This window comes from Crinia signifera, chromosome 2 (genome assembly GCF_055691185.1).
Source record: "Crinia signifera chromosome 2, ASM5569118v1, whole genome shotgun sequence".
In the NCBI taxonomy this organism is placed as follows: domain Eukaryota; kingdom Metazoa; phylum Chordata; class Amphibia; order Anura; family Myobatrachidae; genus Crinia; species Crinia signifera.
In genome coordinates this window covers 231609000-231627678 of record NC_139218.1, presented here as the reverse complement: position 1 = coordinate 231627678, position 18679 = coordinate 231609000, and the positions used below count along the sequence as shown (strand labels likewise).

The 18679-nt window shown below is 39.6% G+C and overlaps 2 protein-coding genes across 5 annotated transcripts in view; one reads left to right on the top strand and one right to left on the bottom strand.

The window, feature by feature from the left end:
• Nucleotides 1–14594, top strand: part of ST6GAL2 (ST6 beta-galactoside alpha-2,6-sialyltransferase 2) — a 135849-nt gene extending 121255 nt beyond the window's left edge. The window contains exon 7 of the mRNA XM_083173998.1: nucleotides 12077–14594. Within this exon, the coding sequence (XP_083030124.1) occupies nucleotides 12077–12339 (263 nt within the window). The 3' untranslated portion in view covers nucleotides 12340–14594. The remainder of the gene's footprint in view (nucleotides 1–12076) is intronic.
• The window catches only part of LOC146060609 (pinopsin-like), a 251475-nt gene continuing 233523 nt past the window's right edge, over nucleotides 728–18679 (bottom strand). For all 4 annotated transcript variants that reach the window (XM_083174000.1, XM_083174001.1, XM_083174002.1 and 1 more), the window contains one exon: nucleotides 728–1930. In XM_083174000.1, coding sequence (XP_083030126.1) covers nucleotides 1700–1930 — 231 coding nt within the window. In that variant the 3' untranslated portion in view covers nucleotides 728–1699. The remainder of the gene's footprint in view (nucleotides 1931–18679) is intronic.

The following is an 18679-nucleotide window of genomic DNA, read 5'->3' as shown; positions in this document are numbered from 1 at the left end:
GATATCTATGTTTATTTATAATTTTTAGGTTTTTTTTGGGGTGATTCCCCTTATTTATGCACATCCCCAGAATGTTCCATGTACTGTAGTAGTATTGCAATACATTGCCACAAGTCGACCTCAACAATTGAATTGCATAATTCATGTCAGTATGCTTTATGAAAATAATACGCAGTCGTGTAACCTGTGACTTCCGAGGATAAAATTTAAGGTGCCCACACACGGTGCGATGTGCTCCATGCGGTTTGAACTAGATTACATCATATCGTACATGCACACATACTTTTTGGACTATGCGATGTGCGTGGGAGCGTGCATCACAAGCCCAAAATGCACCGTGTATGGGTACATTTATTGCTAATAGAAATTAGTAAATATTATCTGTTTTATAATTATTAGATCAGCCAATATGATGTATCGGATGTGATACATCGGGAGTGATAAAAAGCACTGATAGATCATATGTGTTAAACGTATGATCTACAGGATTCGATCCGATGCACACTGGAACGTGCATCGTATCCAACCGGCTTTCAAACACCTCTGATTTGGCCAGTTTTCATCAAATAAAACAGGTCAAATCTGACAGTGTATGGGCACGTTTATATGTGTGCAAAACTAATGTACAGTACTGTATTTTTAAATATTTACAAATGCATATGTGACACAAACGCATAGTACTGGTGCCACTAGTCACTAATGCCAAAAATAACCACAAGAGACAGGGTTTTGAAATGATGATTTTACTTTTGAGTGCGGTTTCCCATGTAGGGCTGTAGGCATCAAATGTTTGTGCATAGCATCAGCACAGATACACTACAATATCTGGAATGAAATTGTCTTCAACAGTGAACAGAGACACATTCTCACAGTATGTTTCTGCTTTTAGTAGTAATTTATGTTTATCACAAAAGTGACGTAGTGCATAACCACTTACCGTATACTCATACATATATCACTAACTAGTACAATATACACCACATAATGCATTCAAGCACACAATGAATGACTTTCTGTAGGTCAGTATCGTCATTCCAAATCACATACAATGGGCATTTACTAATGAGTGGCTTCGTGAAATGGCTTCTTTTCAAACTTTTTCTTTTGTTATGGGAGAATCTTTTACAAAAAAATTTTAGGTTAAAAATGACAAAACACTAAATTGATTCAGCTGCAGTTTACCAGCTAGTACCAGTGGGATTACCAGCTACTAAAAAAGAGGTGAATTGAAGAGGCCAGATGGCTCAAACTCATGCTTTATCCATAAGAAATTAGAGCCATTTCCTGACAGGCTTCCCATGTGTAACCTCATTAGAGCAGTCCACTTTGTGTGTGAGTTTGTGTACTCCTTAGCCATATGTATTACCAGTACGTTGGATTAATAACAGAAGAAGAGAGCAGAATTTATAACTCTGCACTATGGAAAGAAATAAAGGCCACTAATTATAAATACTAAAGGGGACATCATAACTATTTATTTACAATACTATGATATTATATATAAATAGCCTTTTTTGTATTATAAGGGGCTATTTAGTTTAACTCCACTGGTTTGCCAAAAAAATGTATTTAGAAGCTGAAAACAGCTTCTACGTTTTTTTTTTTCTTTAATACTGCACCTCAAATTTTGTTATTTATTTATTTCTCCCATGTTCTTCAATTCTTCTTGTGGAGGTAACCACTAAATAATTTTATATATTCACAAAACAGAATTTTCTTTTGAGTGTGGAGCCAGGTCAGATGTTTCCTTGGCTTGCATGCACGGAACCTTCTCAGCATTACCCGGTATCTGTGTTAGTTTTGGGGCCTCCATAGTACTGGTGAGTCTTTGGTTTAGTTGTACAACAGTTAAATTTGATTGGCATAAAGATTTCCCATCAATCGGCGAAGAAGGATGACAATGGAAGAGTAGAAGAAAGCATTTGTAAAACTGTAAAAGAGCAAGAAAACATTGTTAGTATAAAACTTGTCAACCTTGTTAATTATACCTATTTCTAGAATGCAGTCTTTCTACTCCTCTACATAGTACATATGTTTGAAACCAGTGTTGACCCTAGAAACAATATGTAAAACTTTGCATACTTATGTATGTCATTGTAAGGATGGAACTGCAGAGGGTATGATGCATCAGAAGCAGGTGCTGTATTTGCATGATCATGGTCCCAACATTGGGGAGCTAGGGGTGGGGCCACAATGTCTTAAAGATTGTTTTATCGGCCACTTGGACCACAGTCTCGTCACAGGAAGAGGGTGGCCCATAGGTAGACGACTCCAGGAGACTTAAACACCCACAAGAAAAAAGAAGTATTTCTGTGGGTGCACTGAGGACCAAATAATAACTATCATAAAAATTAACCTTTAATGTTTATCTTCTAAAAAAGTCTCATATACAAGAGACCTGATATCCTTGTTGTGGTGAAATATTAAAAAATAGAATGTGAATAAAGAGATGAAAATCTACGTGAAAAAATTAAAAAAGAAGAAAGAGAGACATACAAATGTGTGTGTGTATGAGTCTATGATTTCAATATTGTACTTTCATAGTGCTTTTTCATAGATCTCAAAATGTAGCCTTATTTCCTTTGGTAAAGAGTCACTTTCCCTTTTGCACATAATTTGTGTCTAAACCAATTATAAGGGTTCACTGGATATAACTTTTCAATAACATGAGGAGATTAATGGCTCCTAAGGATCCAGTGAGAAAAGTAGCCTTTCAAGTTCACCTCAGCGTATAAATAAGTGTGGTGCCTCCTGAGATAAGTACCCCTTATTCATATGTAATGATACGTTCAATAAACATCACTATGCAGTATTCCGTACAGGATACAAATGGCAGGTTTAGCTATCCAGTGATATTACTGTATGCGTCCTATGTCCTTATATACAGTATCAGGTATAGCTAGTGGAAAGACTCTGTAGAAATATGGTATCCGTATTTAAGCGGTTTATCCGCCGGATCCCTTAGTAACAGAGTGGGGGTACTCAATAGTATTTTAGAGGTCTGGCATTGATTTAACACAACCAAAATGATTTATTACCCATGTCATGAGCGGGTTACCGCTGGGATGAAAGTTGCGTGCACGATCGTTTCACACAAGCTTTTTCAAGGCATCTTGATAAAGCTTGTGTGAAACGATCGTAGGCTGTAGATAGAGAGAATGCTATGTGTGTGTAGTTAGCCAGAAATGTATTACATGTCTTATGCCTAGAAGTTCACCTTATAAGTATCAATCTCAGTAGCAACATCCTTGATACATTAGTGCTGCTATATTAGCTACAATTTAACCCCACACAGGGGAAGAGACTAAGCACGCTACGAGAGCCGGGGGAACACTGAACGTGTAACCCGGCTAACATTTAAGAGCGGCAGTAACGTGTATCTCAAACTGAGCGGTTGATCCCGAGAGATACAGCTACTGAGCAGGGACATGGGAATAGTGTGTTAAATGACACAACCCCTTATCTGCGATAGTCTCAATAAAACTTTGTACTGCAGTAAATTCTCATCCACGCTGAACAGGCGGAGTAAGTAGCTAATAAAAAGCGGCACGTTTATACATAATTTATCTCGTCCACACTAATGTGCCTTTTGTGTGACTGATGAAGGAGAAATAAAAACCCTAATACTGTAACTATACTATATAAAAAAATCCACTTACCCAGGGGATTATTTAAACATTGGATAGTGTGTATGAAAAAGGGCAATTTCCTACTGTATTGAGTCGGCACAGCGCGGAGTACAGGGAACACATTAACCTGTTCCCTGCTCCTGTACATTTATTGTCCCATGAGAAGCACCCTCTTAACCAATGAGAAAAACTGAGATTCATATGTTTAATAATAACAGACGCACAGCTCCGATAATTTAGTCAGAATACATGTACTGACATCCTGATCTGGAGATTGTATGTATAGCGTGCACAGTGTGTACCCTACACCACGGAGGAGTATAAATTCCGATAACGTGGAAGTGAGGAGTATAAACCTTGCAAAGGGATTATTGAACACTTACAGGTCTGCTACAGGATACATATTTAACATAAGATAGCTATCAAACGGCAGTGGGGATATATTTAAATCACCTACATAATTTATAGTATTAATGTGGAAAGATACTTGTAGAAGGAGCTATTGTTTGAAACCCGGCGGTAATACCGCTATAATTACGGGTAGGAATTAGAGGTACTACTACTGTCATAAAAGACACTATATACAGATCGCATAGATCATTAAAATCAGTGTATGAGGCTGGCATGAATATATGCACGCAACTTTCATCCCAGCGGTAACCCGCTCATGACATGGGTAATAAATCATTTTGGTTGTGTTAAATCAATGCCAGACCTCTAAAATACTATTGAGTACCCCCACTCTGTTACTAAGGGATCCGGCAGATAAACCGCTTAAATACGGATACCATATTTCTACAGAGTCTTTCCACTAGCTATACCTGATACTGTATATAAGGACATAGGACGCATACAGTAATATCACTGGATAGCTAAACCTGCCATTTGTATCCTGTACGGAATACTGCATAGTGATGTTTATTGAATGTATCCTTACATATGAATAAGGGGTACTTATCTCAGGAGGCACCACACTTATTTATACGCTGAGGTGAACTTGAAAGGCTACTTTTCTCACTGGATCCTTAGGAGCCATTAATCTCCTCATGTTATTGAAAAGTTATATCCAGTGAACCCTTATAATTGGTTTAGACACAAATTATGTGCAAAAGGGAAAGTGACTCTTTACCAAAGGAAATAAGGCTACATTTTGAGATCTATGAAAAAGCACTATGAAAGTACAATATTGAAATCATAGACTCATACACACACACATTTGTATGTCTCTCTTTCTTCTTTTTTAATTTTTTCACGTAGATTTTCATCTCTTTATTCACATTCTATTTTTTAATATTTCACCACAACAAGGATATCAGGTCTCTTGTACTGTATATGAGACTTTTTTAGAAGATAAACATTAAAGGTTAATTTTTATGATAGTTATTATTTGGTCCTCAGTGCACCCACAGAAATACTTCTTTTTTCTTGTGGGTGTTTATGTCTATATCAAAGTAGTGGGTGGCACCCCTCAGACCTATTTTGGGTAAAATATTGGTTTTCTCCCCATTGAGGAAATTTTCTGAGGGTAGAGGACCGTCTACCAACAGACTGGTGCGGGAATTTTTCTCTTTGTGTGTTTCCGACTCCAGGAGACTTTCCCACTATTTTGGCAATGCGGCAGTACCACCTGATTTTCAGAAATGTATGAGCTATGATTATTCACATCATGTCGCCACTTACTCTGCATGAACTCGCAGAGGCGAAGTCATAAATGTCAGAAAGTCTACTCAAGTTATATTACCAACTCTATATTATAGGTTACAAGAAATAAATATTTTATGACGCACAGGTAAAACACAACTTCAGTGAAGTACAGTCTTTTTTTTTTTTTTTTTTTTTAAATAGCCACACCGTGTGCTCTGAATAGATGGGAGTAAATAAAGGCGGTATATAGTCTTTATAGAATCCAGTCTAATGTGCTGGCTGACTGTTGAGATCTCATTCACTGATAAACATGCAAAACACATCTTGGATTCTACTTTAATGCAGCATCTATCTGACAGCTTGATTCCAGCATCATAATACATGCTACAGGGGAAGGGGGATGGCAGACTCTGAAAACAACAATTTATACAAAAAAGCAGCTTTTCTCATATTTAAATAACTAGATGTAGCTTGTCTAGATTTTAGCAAAGAATTTGAAGAATTATGCCAAAATGAAATTATTAAAAAACTCAAAATCTTTGTATTTGACTCTCATATAGTGGAATGGAAAATGATTTGGCAAAAGAACAAGAGGCAGCAGAGTGATGTATAAAACAAATGTGAGCTCAGTTGAATGGTTGGTTACTAGTGGGAATTTTTCAGGATCTGTATTTGTTCCTGTTTTAGCTAAGGTATTCATCATTTTTATTGTTACACATCACACAAAGATGTAGTACAGGACATCAGTCAGGAAGGTGTAAAACTAATTTGCAAGGATTTAGACAAAAGAGAGGCTTGAGTATACAATTTTAGAATACAAAGTGTAAAATCATGTATGTGGAAGGCATACAGTAAATGGTAATGCAGAATACAGAATGGACAGTGATATGTCATCAACAGAGGAAAGGACACTTGAAGTTATAGTTTCTCATGATATAAATGTAAGCAAGCAGTGTAGTCAAGCAGAAATGGTACACGAGCTGCATAATTTATCAGAAAAAGACTTAAATAACTAAACATTTACATCACAGAGGAGATACAAAGCTGAAGTGCAATCAGAGAAATTCCAGTATATCCAAGAGAAACGCTTTGCAATTTGATGGTGAAAGATAATGCAGGCAGGGCTGGCCCAAGCCTAATTTCTTTTGGTAATCCCTTAGTAGAATAGATAGGAGTGTGGCTTCATGAGGAAGGGCGTTGCCTCAGGTTAGTATCCGTTCACATTGCACCGCATAGAAGTGTCTATTAGTGACATTACTCCACACCACTTAGTACCCCTTATACACGTTATACCACACATTAGAACCCTTAGAACACCACAGTAGAGTCGCTTATACATGTACTCACCAACTCTCCTCAAGACTTCTTTCCTCTCAGCCACAATTTTATTAAGATCCATCAGAATGTCAATAACTCAGTTGATCTATTTTTATGGAAGACTGCTTTTATATAATCTGAAGTAACTTAAAAAATACAGTAAAACTATGCAGTACAGTAAAATTGTGCAGCCACATAACCAGGTTAATGGTCGGGCCAACCCTGAACGTAAGTTGGATAAATGGCCGCAGTTGTCGTGGGAACTCACATAAAACATCATGAATGCATATCACAAACTCAATTATTGATCACAAATAAATATAAATGAAAAACTATAAATACACAATACAGTCTAAGAAGGGCCATTCAATTTTTTCTGACATATTTCTGATACTTGAACCAATACCCATCATGTACAAAACGTCATCAGGCACCTGTCACTTGATCTGCCCTTAACTCTGCTCCACTACTATTACCTACATTAGAGTCAGTGAGTTATACCCCTTTTCCACTAGCAGAAATAACCTGGGTTGATGCATTTTTTGCGACTGAAAATGCAACCAAATCAGAAATTCCAGGTCGGCTGACCCAGGACTCCAACCCGGGTAGTTACCTGGGTTGGACCCAGGACGCTCCTGGGTCCAGGGGCAGTGGAAACAGGTATCCAGGGTCGATGCAACAAGGGTCCCATTCACTGCAATGTAGAAGCAGGCGCTGGGAGATGCTCTAATCTCCCAGCGCTGCCCTGCCTCCCTATAACGTCACCTGCCCGAGTGCGACCCGGCTTGTCTAATGAAAAAGGGGTATCAGTGTGACACCACCTGAGGCATCTTCCATGTTCCTTGAGCCGCTATAGTGCCAGTTATTAATAGTGCAGCAACATTATGCTATGAGACATGCACGGCATCGTAGATGTGAAATTTGAACAGTTTTAAGTCACACGCAGCCCTCAAAAAGACTCCCTCTTAATCAGTAGTATTGCACTAATGCTTTATGACCTCACACATCATGTTCTATAGTAGGTTGGTACATCCAAACATACATCTAATGCACATAGTATACACAATGGACAATTTAGCAAATCTTGTAGAGCGATAAAGTACCAAGCAATCCGCTTATAACTACTGTATAATTTTACATGCTGTGCTACAGATATGGCAGAAGCTGTTACTAAAGGTTGTTTGATTGTCTTACTCCAATATTTGATGTGAGACATCCCTGATAATACCAAGGAAAAAAAGTCCATTACAAGAAAATAATAAAAGAAAAAAGAGAAGGGAGTGTTAAGTGTTTTATCCTGCAGTACCTGCTTGCAAAGTGCCTGGAATGGCACGTACACACAGTAAGATGCGGAAGGACGCTATGGACAAACACTCTGCAGCCTGTGGCAGTGCTCTATTTCTAGAACCAATGTTCCTGCCCCCCTTGGTGTTCCTCCAAAGGAAACATGCAACAGTTGATTGCAATAATGGTTCCTTTTAACTGACCAGTATTACCATCATGTATTCACTATCGTGTCTTTCTTTGCCAGTCTGCAGCCGCTTTCAGCTTTCCGGGTAGGTCCTAGCTTCAGACGCTGCACAGCTGAGTGGGCTGCGAGCTGCATAACATCAGAGGTCACGCAGTGCAGCCCCACGCCAGTCTGTCCCTTCAGCCGTGCTTGACATTTTAACCATGGAGGAGGATTCAGCTGGCGTGCTGCGTGAGGCTGCAGCTGAGCCACGGCACGCACAGACGGGCGGGAGTCGGGACGAGGCTGGTCATGTTTAATGGGCTGGATTTGGGTGCTGCACTGCTGTCGAGCAGGCCAGAGAGGGACTATAGGGTCTGGTGAGCGGGCGGGACGGAGGGCCTCCTTGAGGGACTGCAGACTCGTAGGGAGGCTGATCCCGGGAATCCTGGATTGAGCATTTTCAATCCTGATTCCTGATAATGTTACTTGGCTAAAGTTATGTCATAATAAGTTACAATCATGATAAGAATGAGACCATTGGGGCAAGATTCCCAAGTGCATTGCAAACAATGCATTTGCATACCAAAAAAGAAAAGTTTTCACCTTCTTTCCTATAAGAACAGATGATTATCATGTTGTTTCTGTTTTTCCTGAATTTCTACGTTGATCTGTTTTACTACCTTTTTTGTGTTCAGTTTGCTTCCTGGTTGCAACATGCTAATACAATGCCTTTCATGAATTGGAAGGTTGCTGATGACCTTTAGTGCTCTCTAGTTGCTCATTATAGAGAAATGACATATTAGCCACTGCATGTTGCATTTAAATAATAAATAGGGATTGCAGCTATTGTACTGGACATGTATGCATCTAATTATCTTGTTTTCTATTTAAAACAGTCATTTGTTGAACAATAATACGCCATAAAGGTACATCTAGGACGGTATTCAATCCCTCGCCGCTATTTCTGACAGGGGGAAATAGTGGCGGGTGCCTTGTCAAAGTTGTCTTCCCCTACAGCATTGAAGAGGCGTCTTGCCAGAACGGACCCAACTTTAAAAGCAGTTGGGCCCATTTTGCAGAGAACAGCCGTGGATTGTCAAGATCATGACCGTATCTCGATGATTCCCGGCCGTTTCCACAGACTTTCCCTTTTTGTCATTCAGCATGCGGGACATTGAATCCCGCCTGCCAAATAACAGGTGAGCGAGTCGAAAATGTTGTGAGTCCCGACAGTCATGACCTGGGATTGAATACCCCCCCTAATTAATTTCTAGTACTAGTGCAATCCTTGTCATAAATCATGGTCAACGTGATATTTATTATTATTTATTAACAGTTTCTTATATAGCGCACACATATTACGCAGCGCTTTACAGAGAATATTCAAACATTCACAGTCCCTGCCCCAGTGGAGCTTACAATCTATGTTCCCTACCACATGTACACGCACACACAGACATTATAGGGTTAATATTTGTTATGAGCCTATTAACCTAACAGTATATTTTTGGACTGTGGGAGGAAACCGGAGTACCCGGAGGAAACCCACGCAAATACGGGGAGAATATACAAACTCCACACAGTCAGCGCCATAGTGGGAAACAAACCCATGACCTCAGCGCTGTTTGGATACAAATGGAATCGTTGGCTTCTATCTGACTTATCTGGTTTACACAGTAACTGCCTGCAGTGGGGTCTAGCTGAACCGAATGCATTTTTCGTCTTATAGTAGGAGAGAACAGTAGTATATGTATGTGCCTACTCTATGTTAGGTGCATTGAAGGGGATCCGGGTGACTCACAATGTCTAGGTAGACAGTCAATAGGTTGACATTGACAAAAGGTCAACAGTCAATAGGTCGACATTGGAAAAATGTCAAAACATGAAAAGGCCGACATGCTTTTTTCTATTTTTTTTTTTTCAATTTCTCAGGCTTTACCATCCACATGGACTTTGTATGTGCAATAGTAAAGTGTGCTGAGTGCAGCCTTAGCAGAGTGAGGCACTTGGCCCATAGCATGGTGAGCTGTATGCGCCACACTAACTGGGGGTCTACCTGCTGAGTTGTTGGAATTTACACCAATAAAATAATAAAAACTCCTGTTGCGCTCCTCACATGTTGACCTTTTGTTGACCTTTTGACTGTACCTAGACAAACTGTCTGTGAGCTATAGCACACACCATCGAAGGGGGTTCTAAGTTTCAGTGCACAATACATTGGAGTACTTACAGTGTGGTATGCATAGGATTTACCTCTCTGTATAGTATTATTACTATGAAGCATTTACAGTGTGCAGATGTCCTCATTTAGCTATCTTTCTGCAAGGACATAACTTACTGTAGATAAAAAAAGGTATCTGCTTTCCTGCCATGGACCAATTGCTGGCGCCCAACTCCACAACTCAAGAGCAGCTGGAGAACTACACGTCTTATAAATATACTGTATCTGACAAAGTAAATGTTACATTCTTTAATAAAAAGCTTGGTTTCTGTAGGGATGAGCTTGCAGAAACACCTACTGATTGGTTGTTTATCCTACTGCATTCCTTTTGATGGGTACACTATTATAGGCAGAGATTGCAGAAAATGAATGGGAAGTCCTTTTGGATTGGGAGTCTAGATATGCCGCGATTCTGGTCTAATGACATTAACTCTTTTAAATGAATTTGTTTCTTTACAAATGCAGCAATTGTGGATAGTGCAATGAGAGTTGCTTTACTGTAAACATCAGTGGTTCTACCTAACTAGACCCAATAGCCAAAATCACGTCAATAATGTTTGGTGCAACGTAATGGTCCGTAGGGGGCAACAAGTATTATGATATGGAAAAGCTATGCTCTTTTGTATTTTATAAACTCTTCTCACATAAATATTTAACTTGCATGTTCCATATATTACAGAAAGAGCTTAAAAATTGCATCTAACCAGGAGAAATGTTTTTGTGTCACGTGGTCAGTATTGAAAAATAGGAAATGGGGCAAATAAAGATGAGGGGTATCTGGCACAAATTTTAGGATATTTTACATGATCCTCTTTTTTCCAAAGACCTTTATTTCCATGTACATTAATGGCAAGAATAGGAAAATGCTACAAATGTCTATCAATTAAAATCTATGAAAGTGGACTTTAAAATAAATAACGGTACTTGTTTCCTAGCACGGCGCCACCGATTTTGATTGTATCCATCGGGTCGGAAAAATCGGGTCGATCGCATCGCATGCCAACCAAATCACATGCGATGCGATCGACGCGATTTTTACATTGGAATCAATGTAAGATGGTCCCTGAGACCCGATTTACATCGATTTCAATGTAAAAAAAAAAACATTTTAATACCAACCCCCCCCCTCATGTTTCAAATGCCCCACCCCCCCCATTGTTAACGCCACCCCACTATTGACGCCAACCCGAAGCGTGGCGAGCAGCGGCGGTACGCGTCCTCCGACCTTTTCATACCCCTACTATCCACGTCGGTGTGGAGTTGATCTTATAAAGTGTGGCGAGCGCAGCGAGCCACCGAGCCCGCACCAACGCGATCAACCCGATTTTCACTTTAAAAATAATTTTACATTGTTCCCTATGGGAAAATCGCATTGATCGCGTCAGTCGCATCGCGGCCCCTTATTAGGGGCCGCGATGGACGCGATCAACCCGATTTTGTCTTTCACCGGCAAATTAGCTGGTGATTGACACAAAATAGGGGCCATCGCGTTGATTGTATGCCTTAAGTGCCTTAAACTTAAGGCATACAATCAACGAGATGGGCGCCGTGCTAGGAAACAAGTATCTAAATAACTCACTAAGTTTAATTGTATGGCTGATGTTCTCAGTGACAGAGCTGCTGGATCGAGGTGACATCATTAAGTGCTTACTGAAAGCAAATAAGTGATTAAAGCGGTTTTGGAAGCAGCCTATCAGCTGTTATCTTCATCGTCCGATAGTTATAGGATATTATCGGCTGATGAAACAACATGTGGCGCATACTGGGCATGAATATAAATGTTCATTCTGTGTTTTCTGTTTCTTACTGTAGGTATCCTGATCATGATGTCCCTGTGTAGAAAAGTCCATGTGTACGAGTACATCCCATCATACAGACAGACTGATCTGTGCCATTACCATGAGCAATATTATGATGCAGCGTGTACATTAGGTGCTTACCATCCACTACTCTATGAAAAAATGCTTATTCAAAGAATAAACCAAGGCACTGAAGATAATCTTCTCCGAAAAGGCAAAGTGACTCTTCCAGGATTCAGCTCTATAAATTGCCCCATAAATGACCGTATTACATAAGGCTGGATTCATTCCCAGTGGAAATCATGTGCAATAACTTGATACTGTTGTTATATCAACAGCTATACTTGAAGAAAACATCATGTAGACCAGTGACAGGCATAGGTCGTTAAACTTGGTGGTGGGTCTAGAGATTTCTCTCTAAGACATTGAGTATTTATCACTGCTTTGCCAGAATAAGACATGCGGAGCTGTGAAAGTTACAATCGTGTGCTCGTTAGGAAAATATATTGTGGGGGATCTGAAGGAGCTGCTGCCATCAATCCATATTGTGCCATATTGTTACTGTGTTAATTAAGAAACGGTTTTCATGTGTACTTAGAAATACATCAACACCTTTCCATAATGTGTGATATTGGTGTACTGTAGCTGAAACATGCTTATTGATTGAATGCCCATGTGTCCCATTCTTAAATGTAGGTGTAGTGTATTTACCTAAAGGCAGTCACCTGGAGGATACATTTGACAAATGCATATTTAATCATGTATATTTACACCTATAATTACAAAACACAACATAAAAGCTTACACACTGCATACTGTAACAGTGAGAGATATTACATATGTAAAGTATTAGAGTTGTTAATGGGTGTTGCATGTCTTCTGACTATGTAGAAAGCGGGGGAGGGGCTTATAAAATGAAGATAGATGTAAGATGTTTCTTTAGAATGGTCGGTAGGAAATAGATGAAATATGTAAGAGTGTTAATTATCTTGATTACATAATGTGATCAGACTGAAATTGAAAATACCACTAATAATAATCGTTTTGTTAATTTAATACTAACGAGGTGTTTATGGACATAAGGATTTCTTATGCAGCTCTTGCGTATACAATTTTGTTATTTTGCACACTTGGAAATTATGTATTGTAAAAAGAGGGTCTTTATAGTCTATCCAGGAACTGTTAGACCTGTGTATTCATTAATCTGCTAGTCTGAAGACCTTCACTTCTATACTAGTTTAGAATTCAAATTACGTTGCAGTGAAATTAGTTCAACTGCATCTTGAAAAGTAGACATGTCGGTTTTAATAGCATATAGTGTGCTTGGTATGAAGAGAGTTTAAGATAGTGTTTTACATTGTGACTGAGCTATCATCTGTGGATGAGAGACCACGCTATTGTATATACAGTTTCCTGAGCCTATTCTTTAATATATGTCTCAAATGATATAGGACTTGCATTGCAGGTCAGGGCAGTGATAAATGCTAAAATCTAAGGTTGTGTTAAGTAGTGCTATGTAATTTACTTTGTGAATCAAATAGCCACATGTACACAGTGTTGCAATGAGATATTAAATGAATAAATAGCAAGAATTTGGTGCTAATATATGGTTAGGTGGAAGAAACTGTTAAGTATTACATTGGCTCCACCTGCCAATTTTAGGCAGCGGTACACTGTGCACTCACATATTATATGTATATATAGTTAGTTATATGTCTAGTGCCAGTCATGCACATCATTTGGGGTTTTGTATCAAGTACTGATATGGGATAACTAAGTATATAGCACTGAAGTGTGTGATACCTGCACTTACCCGTGATAAATTCCAGACAGAGGGCTAGACTTATTACTGAGCAAAACGGAGTGCCTATCATTTTAGACTCTGCTTTAAATGACCTCCAACCTAAACATTGCCGGTCATGTGTTTCATGGTAAGGCCATATCTTATAAATATATATTTCTACACTGGATCCCATTAAAAATACTATGGCATTAAAACGAGACTGTAGTCCTTTTTATTGAAGTTGTGTGCCGCCATAAGGCCTGTGCTTTCATATCTGTTTGGCATTTCATATTCCTGCTCAATAGTACACCTGGTGCTAGTTAGAGTGCCATATACCTCCCAGTGGCTAGTTGCAAATCGCTGTGTTTTACTGTACTTTTATTGATCTGATATTATGGTTGTTAAAAAATACACAAAAAATTAAAATCTATTTTGCTCTGTAAGCCTGAGTTGCAGGATCACTCATAACTTTTACCTAATCTTTTTGTATTCTTAGTGTTTTCGATTCAGAGTCAGACTAATTTTTTAATAGCTCTGATGGTCTTTTGGTAACGATGGTTATTTTTCTTTTTTCTTTTTTTACTTTCTAGCTTACTATCCATCCGATGAAATTTAAAATGTTTTGAAGGAACATCATTTTTGAACAATGTTTGTACACATTTGAACACTTTTCTATTTTGTTTTTTTGTACATTTTTATGTCTGCACAATGTATATACTATTTCGTGTAAATAAACAATTTGGTTTAATTTGTACGTTTTGTGCGTTGGTCTTTTTATTTTCTGAGTATTCTATAATACAGTAATATTTGTGCACATGGTACATGTAAACTAATGAGTATATATAAAATACTAGTAAGCCCACTCAAAAAAAAGCTTTGAAAGCTAGTCTGCTAACTTCTGTGTTTGTGCATGTGTGAGAAAGAGAGAGATATAGTTTATCTCTCAGCCAGAAGTCGGTAGTGTTTCAGAGACTCATGGACACTAGATATACATACATATATATGGAAGGAGGTGACCCCAAACCGCACTAGACAATGTTTAGAGCTGCTCCTCAGGGAAAGATCCTCTGTTAAATAGGACCCAGAACTTGAGGTAGAAAAGGAGGGGATCCCTGAAGGCGCTAGAATCAAATCACTTCAGATTTAACATTTATCAGAAAAAGAAACCTTTACAAAGCTTTAATTTAAAATGTATTATTAAAAAAAGGAAGTCCTTGCAGGCAGATTATGATCTGTCAGGATTCTTTTGTATAAACTTCAAAATGAAGGTGAAACCCCGCACATGTTACATCTGCCCCTCCTGCAGTTCACATGGATTTGTCCATTTGAGAAGGCACTTGCCTTTGCGAGTGAACCAGAATAAGGGCCTTAAGCATGCTGTGCCCAAGCTTTAGACTGCAGTCTGTGGGGACTCAGAAATTGCTGTTACCTAGGTCACTCCAAGTTAGCAAAGGAAGTTCTTTACTTTCCAGAATGTTGCATGGTAGACAAACAATGATATAATAAGCAGATTTGAGCAAAAATACATTTTCTGTACATGACAAATGGTCCAATATACAAATATTGTTTAGTTAAAATAACAGGTTATATTGACAATATATTTAGCTCATTAATGCAGGTACTTAACTTGACTTTGTTTTAACATAATGATATATTTGTCCTTGGACAAATTTTCCCATGCCCATATTTTGTAAAAGGCCTGCATATCCATTGCGGATTAAGTTGTTAATGTATTTGTGTTCCTCTTAATTGTACCTTTCCCTTATCAGAAAATATTTGTTTAACACCTAGTTTTCTTTCCAACACTTCTCGCAAGCCTCATTAAGTTAATGTTCAAAGCACAAGACTGGAACTGTTTTTTTACCATTTGCAGTAGCTACCGGGCATTCTTGATAATTGGATTCAGTAGGTGGTCATATTAATGCAAATTTCATTATATCAGCTAATCTTCTATGTTATTGTACACAGGCATTCATGTTACTGCATACTAACAACAATGATACCCAGGCATAAATATGTAAAATAACACTAATAATCTAGTGCTGGAGAGAGAAGGGCCGCTTCTCCTTGTGCCAATCTTTCCAATGTCCAGGCCAATTTCAGATTACTGTACTGATTACTCAGCTCCACAGGGACCCAGACTCCACAGAAGGAACTCTGGCTCTGAAAAATCCTGATGTGGGGCACACTAGTAAGCAGAATATCAATGTTGGTTCATTACTGTGTGTTTATTTTAGTGTATCTAATTAGGTGATTTCAGACCATTTTCTAAGTGATCTAACTTAATTTGACTAGATCGCTTAGAAAATGACTCTACAGTGCTCCATGTGTAGGGGCCATATCAATAGTGATGCATGGACCCATGCACCGCTATAACCAATGTAAGAAATGTGAATTACTCACGTTTCTGTGTTGCAGAGGCAATGGCAATGAAATAACTAGTTTGTAAAAACCATAGTATAGTATATCTCTTATTATTGATATACCTTCATTCTGTCACATGTATATTGGGATAGTGGAACTAAACACTATTTGGGAAAAGGTATGGAACGTAGAAGAGTGACAAAAACATTATGTTGTGTGGTTTCTAGGCCCTCCAAACATCCAAAAATGAATTTGGAGAAAGGAATAGGATAGACAGATATGGGAGAATGCAGTTCACTTCAACGGTCAAGAGAAGTATATATTCGATTATTCAGAGGCGTAACCAGAACCTTGTGGGCCCCATAGCAAAATCTTGAAAGGGCCCCCCACCGTTGCCCCTTAGTGTGAGGGGAGTGAGAGACAAACAGGGTGTCAGGGGAAAGAAAGAGAGGAGCGATATAGAGAGGGGGGCAGGGAGAGAGGAAAAAAAGAGGGAGTGAGAGAAAGATAGTCAAGAAAAAGAGTATGTCAGGAGGATAGAAAGAGATTGTCATGGAGAGAGAGGGCCAGGGAGAGAGAACAGGTCTGATAGTGAGATAGAGACCATGTGGGGGGCAAATATGGGATAGAGGGTTAGGCTGTCACATATTGAGAGAAGGGAGAGATGGGACAGAAGGTGCAAAAATGAAAGTGGAAGCTTGCTGGATGGCAGAAAGATTAAAACAAATAGAGACACATATGCAGATTATGGTGAACAGGCAGATTGAAGCACATAGAAGTGATGAGGGAAGGGAGGCAGTTGTCTCACACAGAGGGGAAACAGAGTTATGTCACATGGCAAGCTGTCACACAATACAGGGGAGAGAACCTGTCACTTATAGGGAAGATGACAGACCTGCAGGTGAGGGCAAAATATGTTACGTGCAGGAGGGTGAAGAAGAACCTCTAGATCCAGTGCCCATGACACCCCAACACACACACACAGTTTGGGGTCAGTACTTATCATTGCTGCGCTGGCCATATTTGGCAATGCAGAGAGCCGGTGACTCGATGAGCCTGAGCTGCTGTGCTTGCACCTGTCCCTGGGCTCTCTGCATCCTTTTCTTCCCTTCCCTTTGCGCCGCGCGCAACCCACTCCCTTGCTGCCCACTACCTGGTCAGGTCTTGAGGAGAAGTGGCAATGCAGGACGAGCAGCAGGGGTAAGTTGCACCCGGTTTCCACCAACGGGACGACGGCGCTGGGGTCTACACACTGCAGGCTCCGCATCTTCCAGGCAGGGGAAGGAAAAGGCTGCCAGGCAGTCTGCACCACCAGCCGCTGCAGCGCCCTCTATAGTGTGGTGGTCTACATGGCTGGGTTTATCTGTACCTGGTCCCTGCCGTTACTAAAAGGAAGGTAAACTCGGCGCTGCAGCGGCTGGCAGTGCATGCTGCGATCACTACAGAAAATAATAGTAATGATTCAAAAGGGTGCAGGGAATTGACTGCTGGACCCTCGGGCCCCCCCAGTGGCCGGGCCCCATAGCAGTTGCATCCCCTGCACCCTCTATAGTTACGCCACTGCGATTATTGATATCTTCCAGATAAAGTGCCAAAAGGCTTTCAGAAAGACAAATTGGTTCTGGGGATCTGTCTGAATGTAACCAAGTTTAATTCATGTTTTTTTTTTTTTTTTTTTAATCAGTAACTTCCCCCCAACCAGATGAGTCTCCAAGAGGCAGATATCAATGCTATCATTCTTTGCGTGGGATAAAACAAGGGACAGTTTAATTTAATTATCAAGGCTACAAACATGTCAACCAAGCAACAGCCCCATATCATCCAAAGTCATCTCCAACTAATGGAAACAATATATATAAGTGGTAATAGGGAAACAGCAGGTTAGTGCCCCATGTCACCAGCCCCACACAGCAACAACATGCAAGAAAGATGGTTTAAGGAGCCAGTGCTTGAGGAATATCTTTGGAGATGTGTCAAACCATGATATTTATGATCCATTTCAGTCAGGATTCAGAAAGACATAGCACCTAAACAGCCCTGGAATGTGTTCTGAATGATCTTGGAATGGCAAGAGACAGAGGTGACTGTTCAATATTAATCCTTCCAGATCTCTCAGCAACATTTGACATCGTTGACTATGGAAGACTAATGGGAGACTAATTGAGCACCAGAAGAATTTCTGTGGACTGGATGGTACAGCTGGTTCAAACCTTTTCTTACCGGCAGGTCAAAAAAAGTGTCTTCTGGAGTATACTCCTCACCAATGCCATTGCCATGTGGTGATCCGAAAAGGTTTTATACTATATTCAATGTTTATTGCAGTATACATGCTACCACTGGGTAAAAAAATTAGACAGCATGGCCTCGTTTACCACTGCTATGTATATGGCAGACAACTTTACCTGTCTTTTGCTCCAGGTATTAACAAACCAGTTGACTGCGGTTGAACCCTGATACAACAGAGGGTTA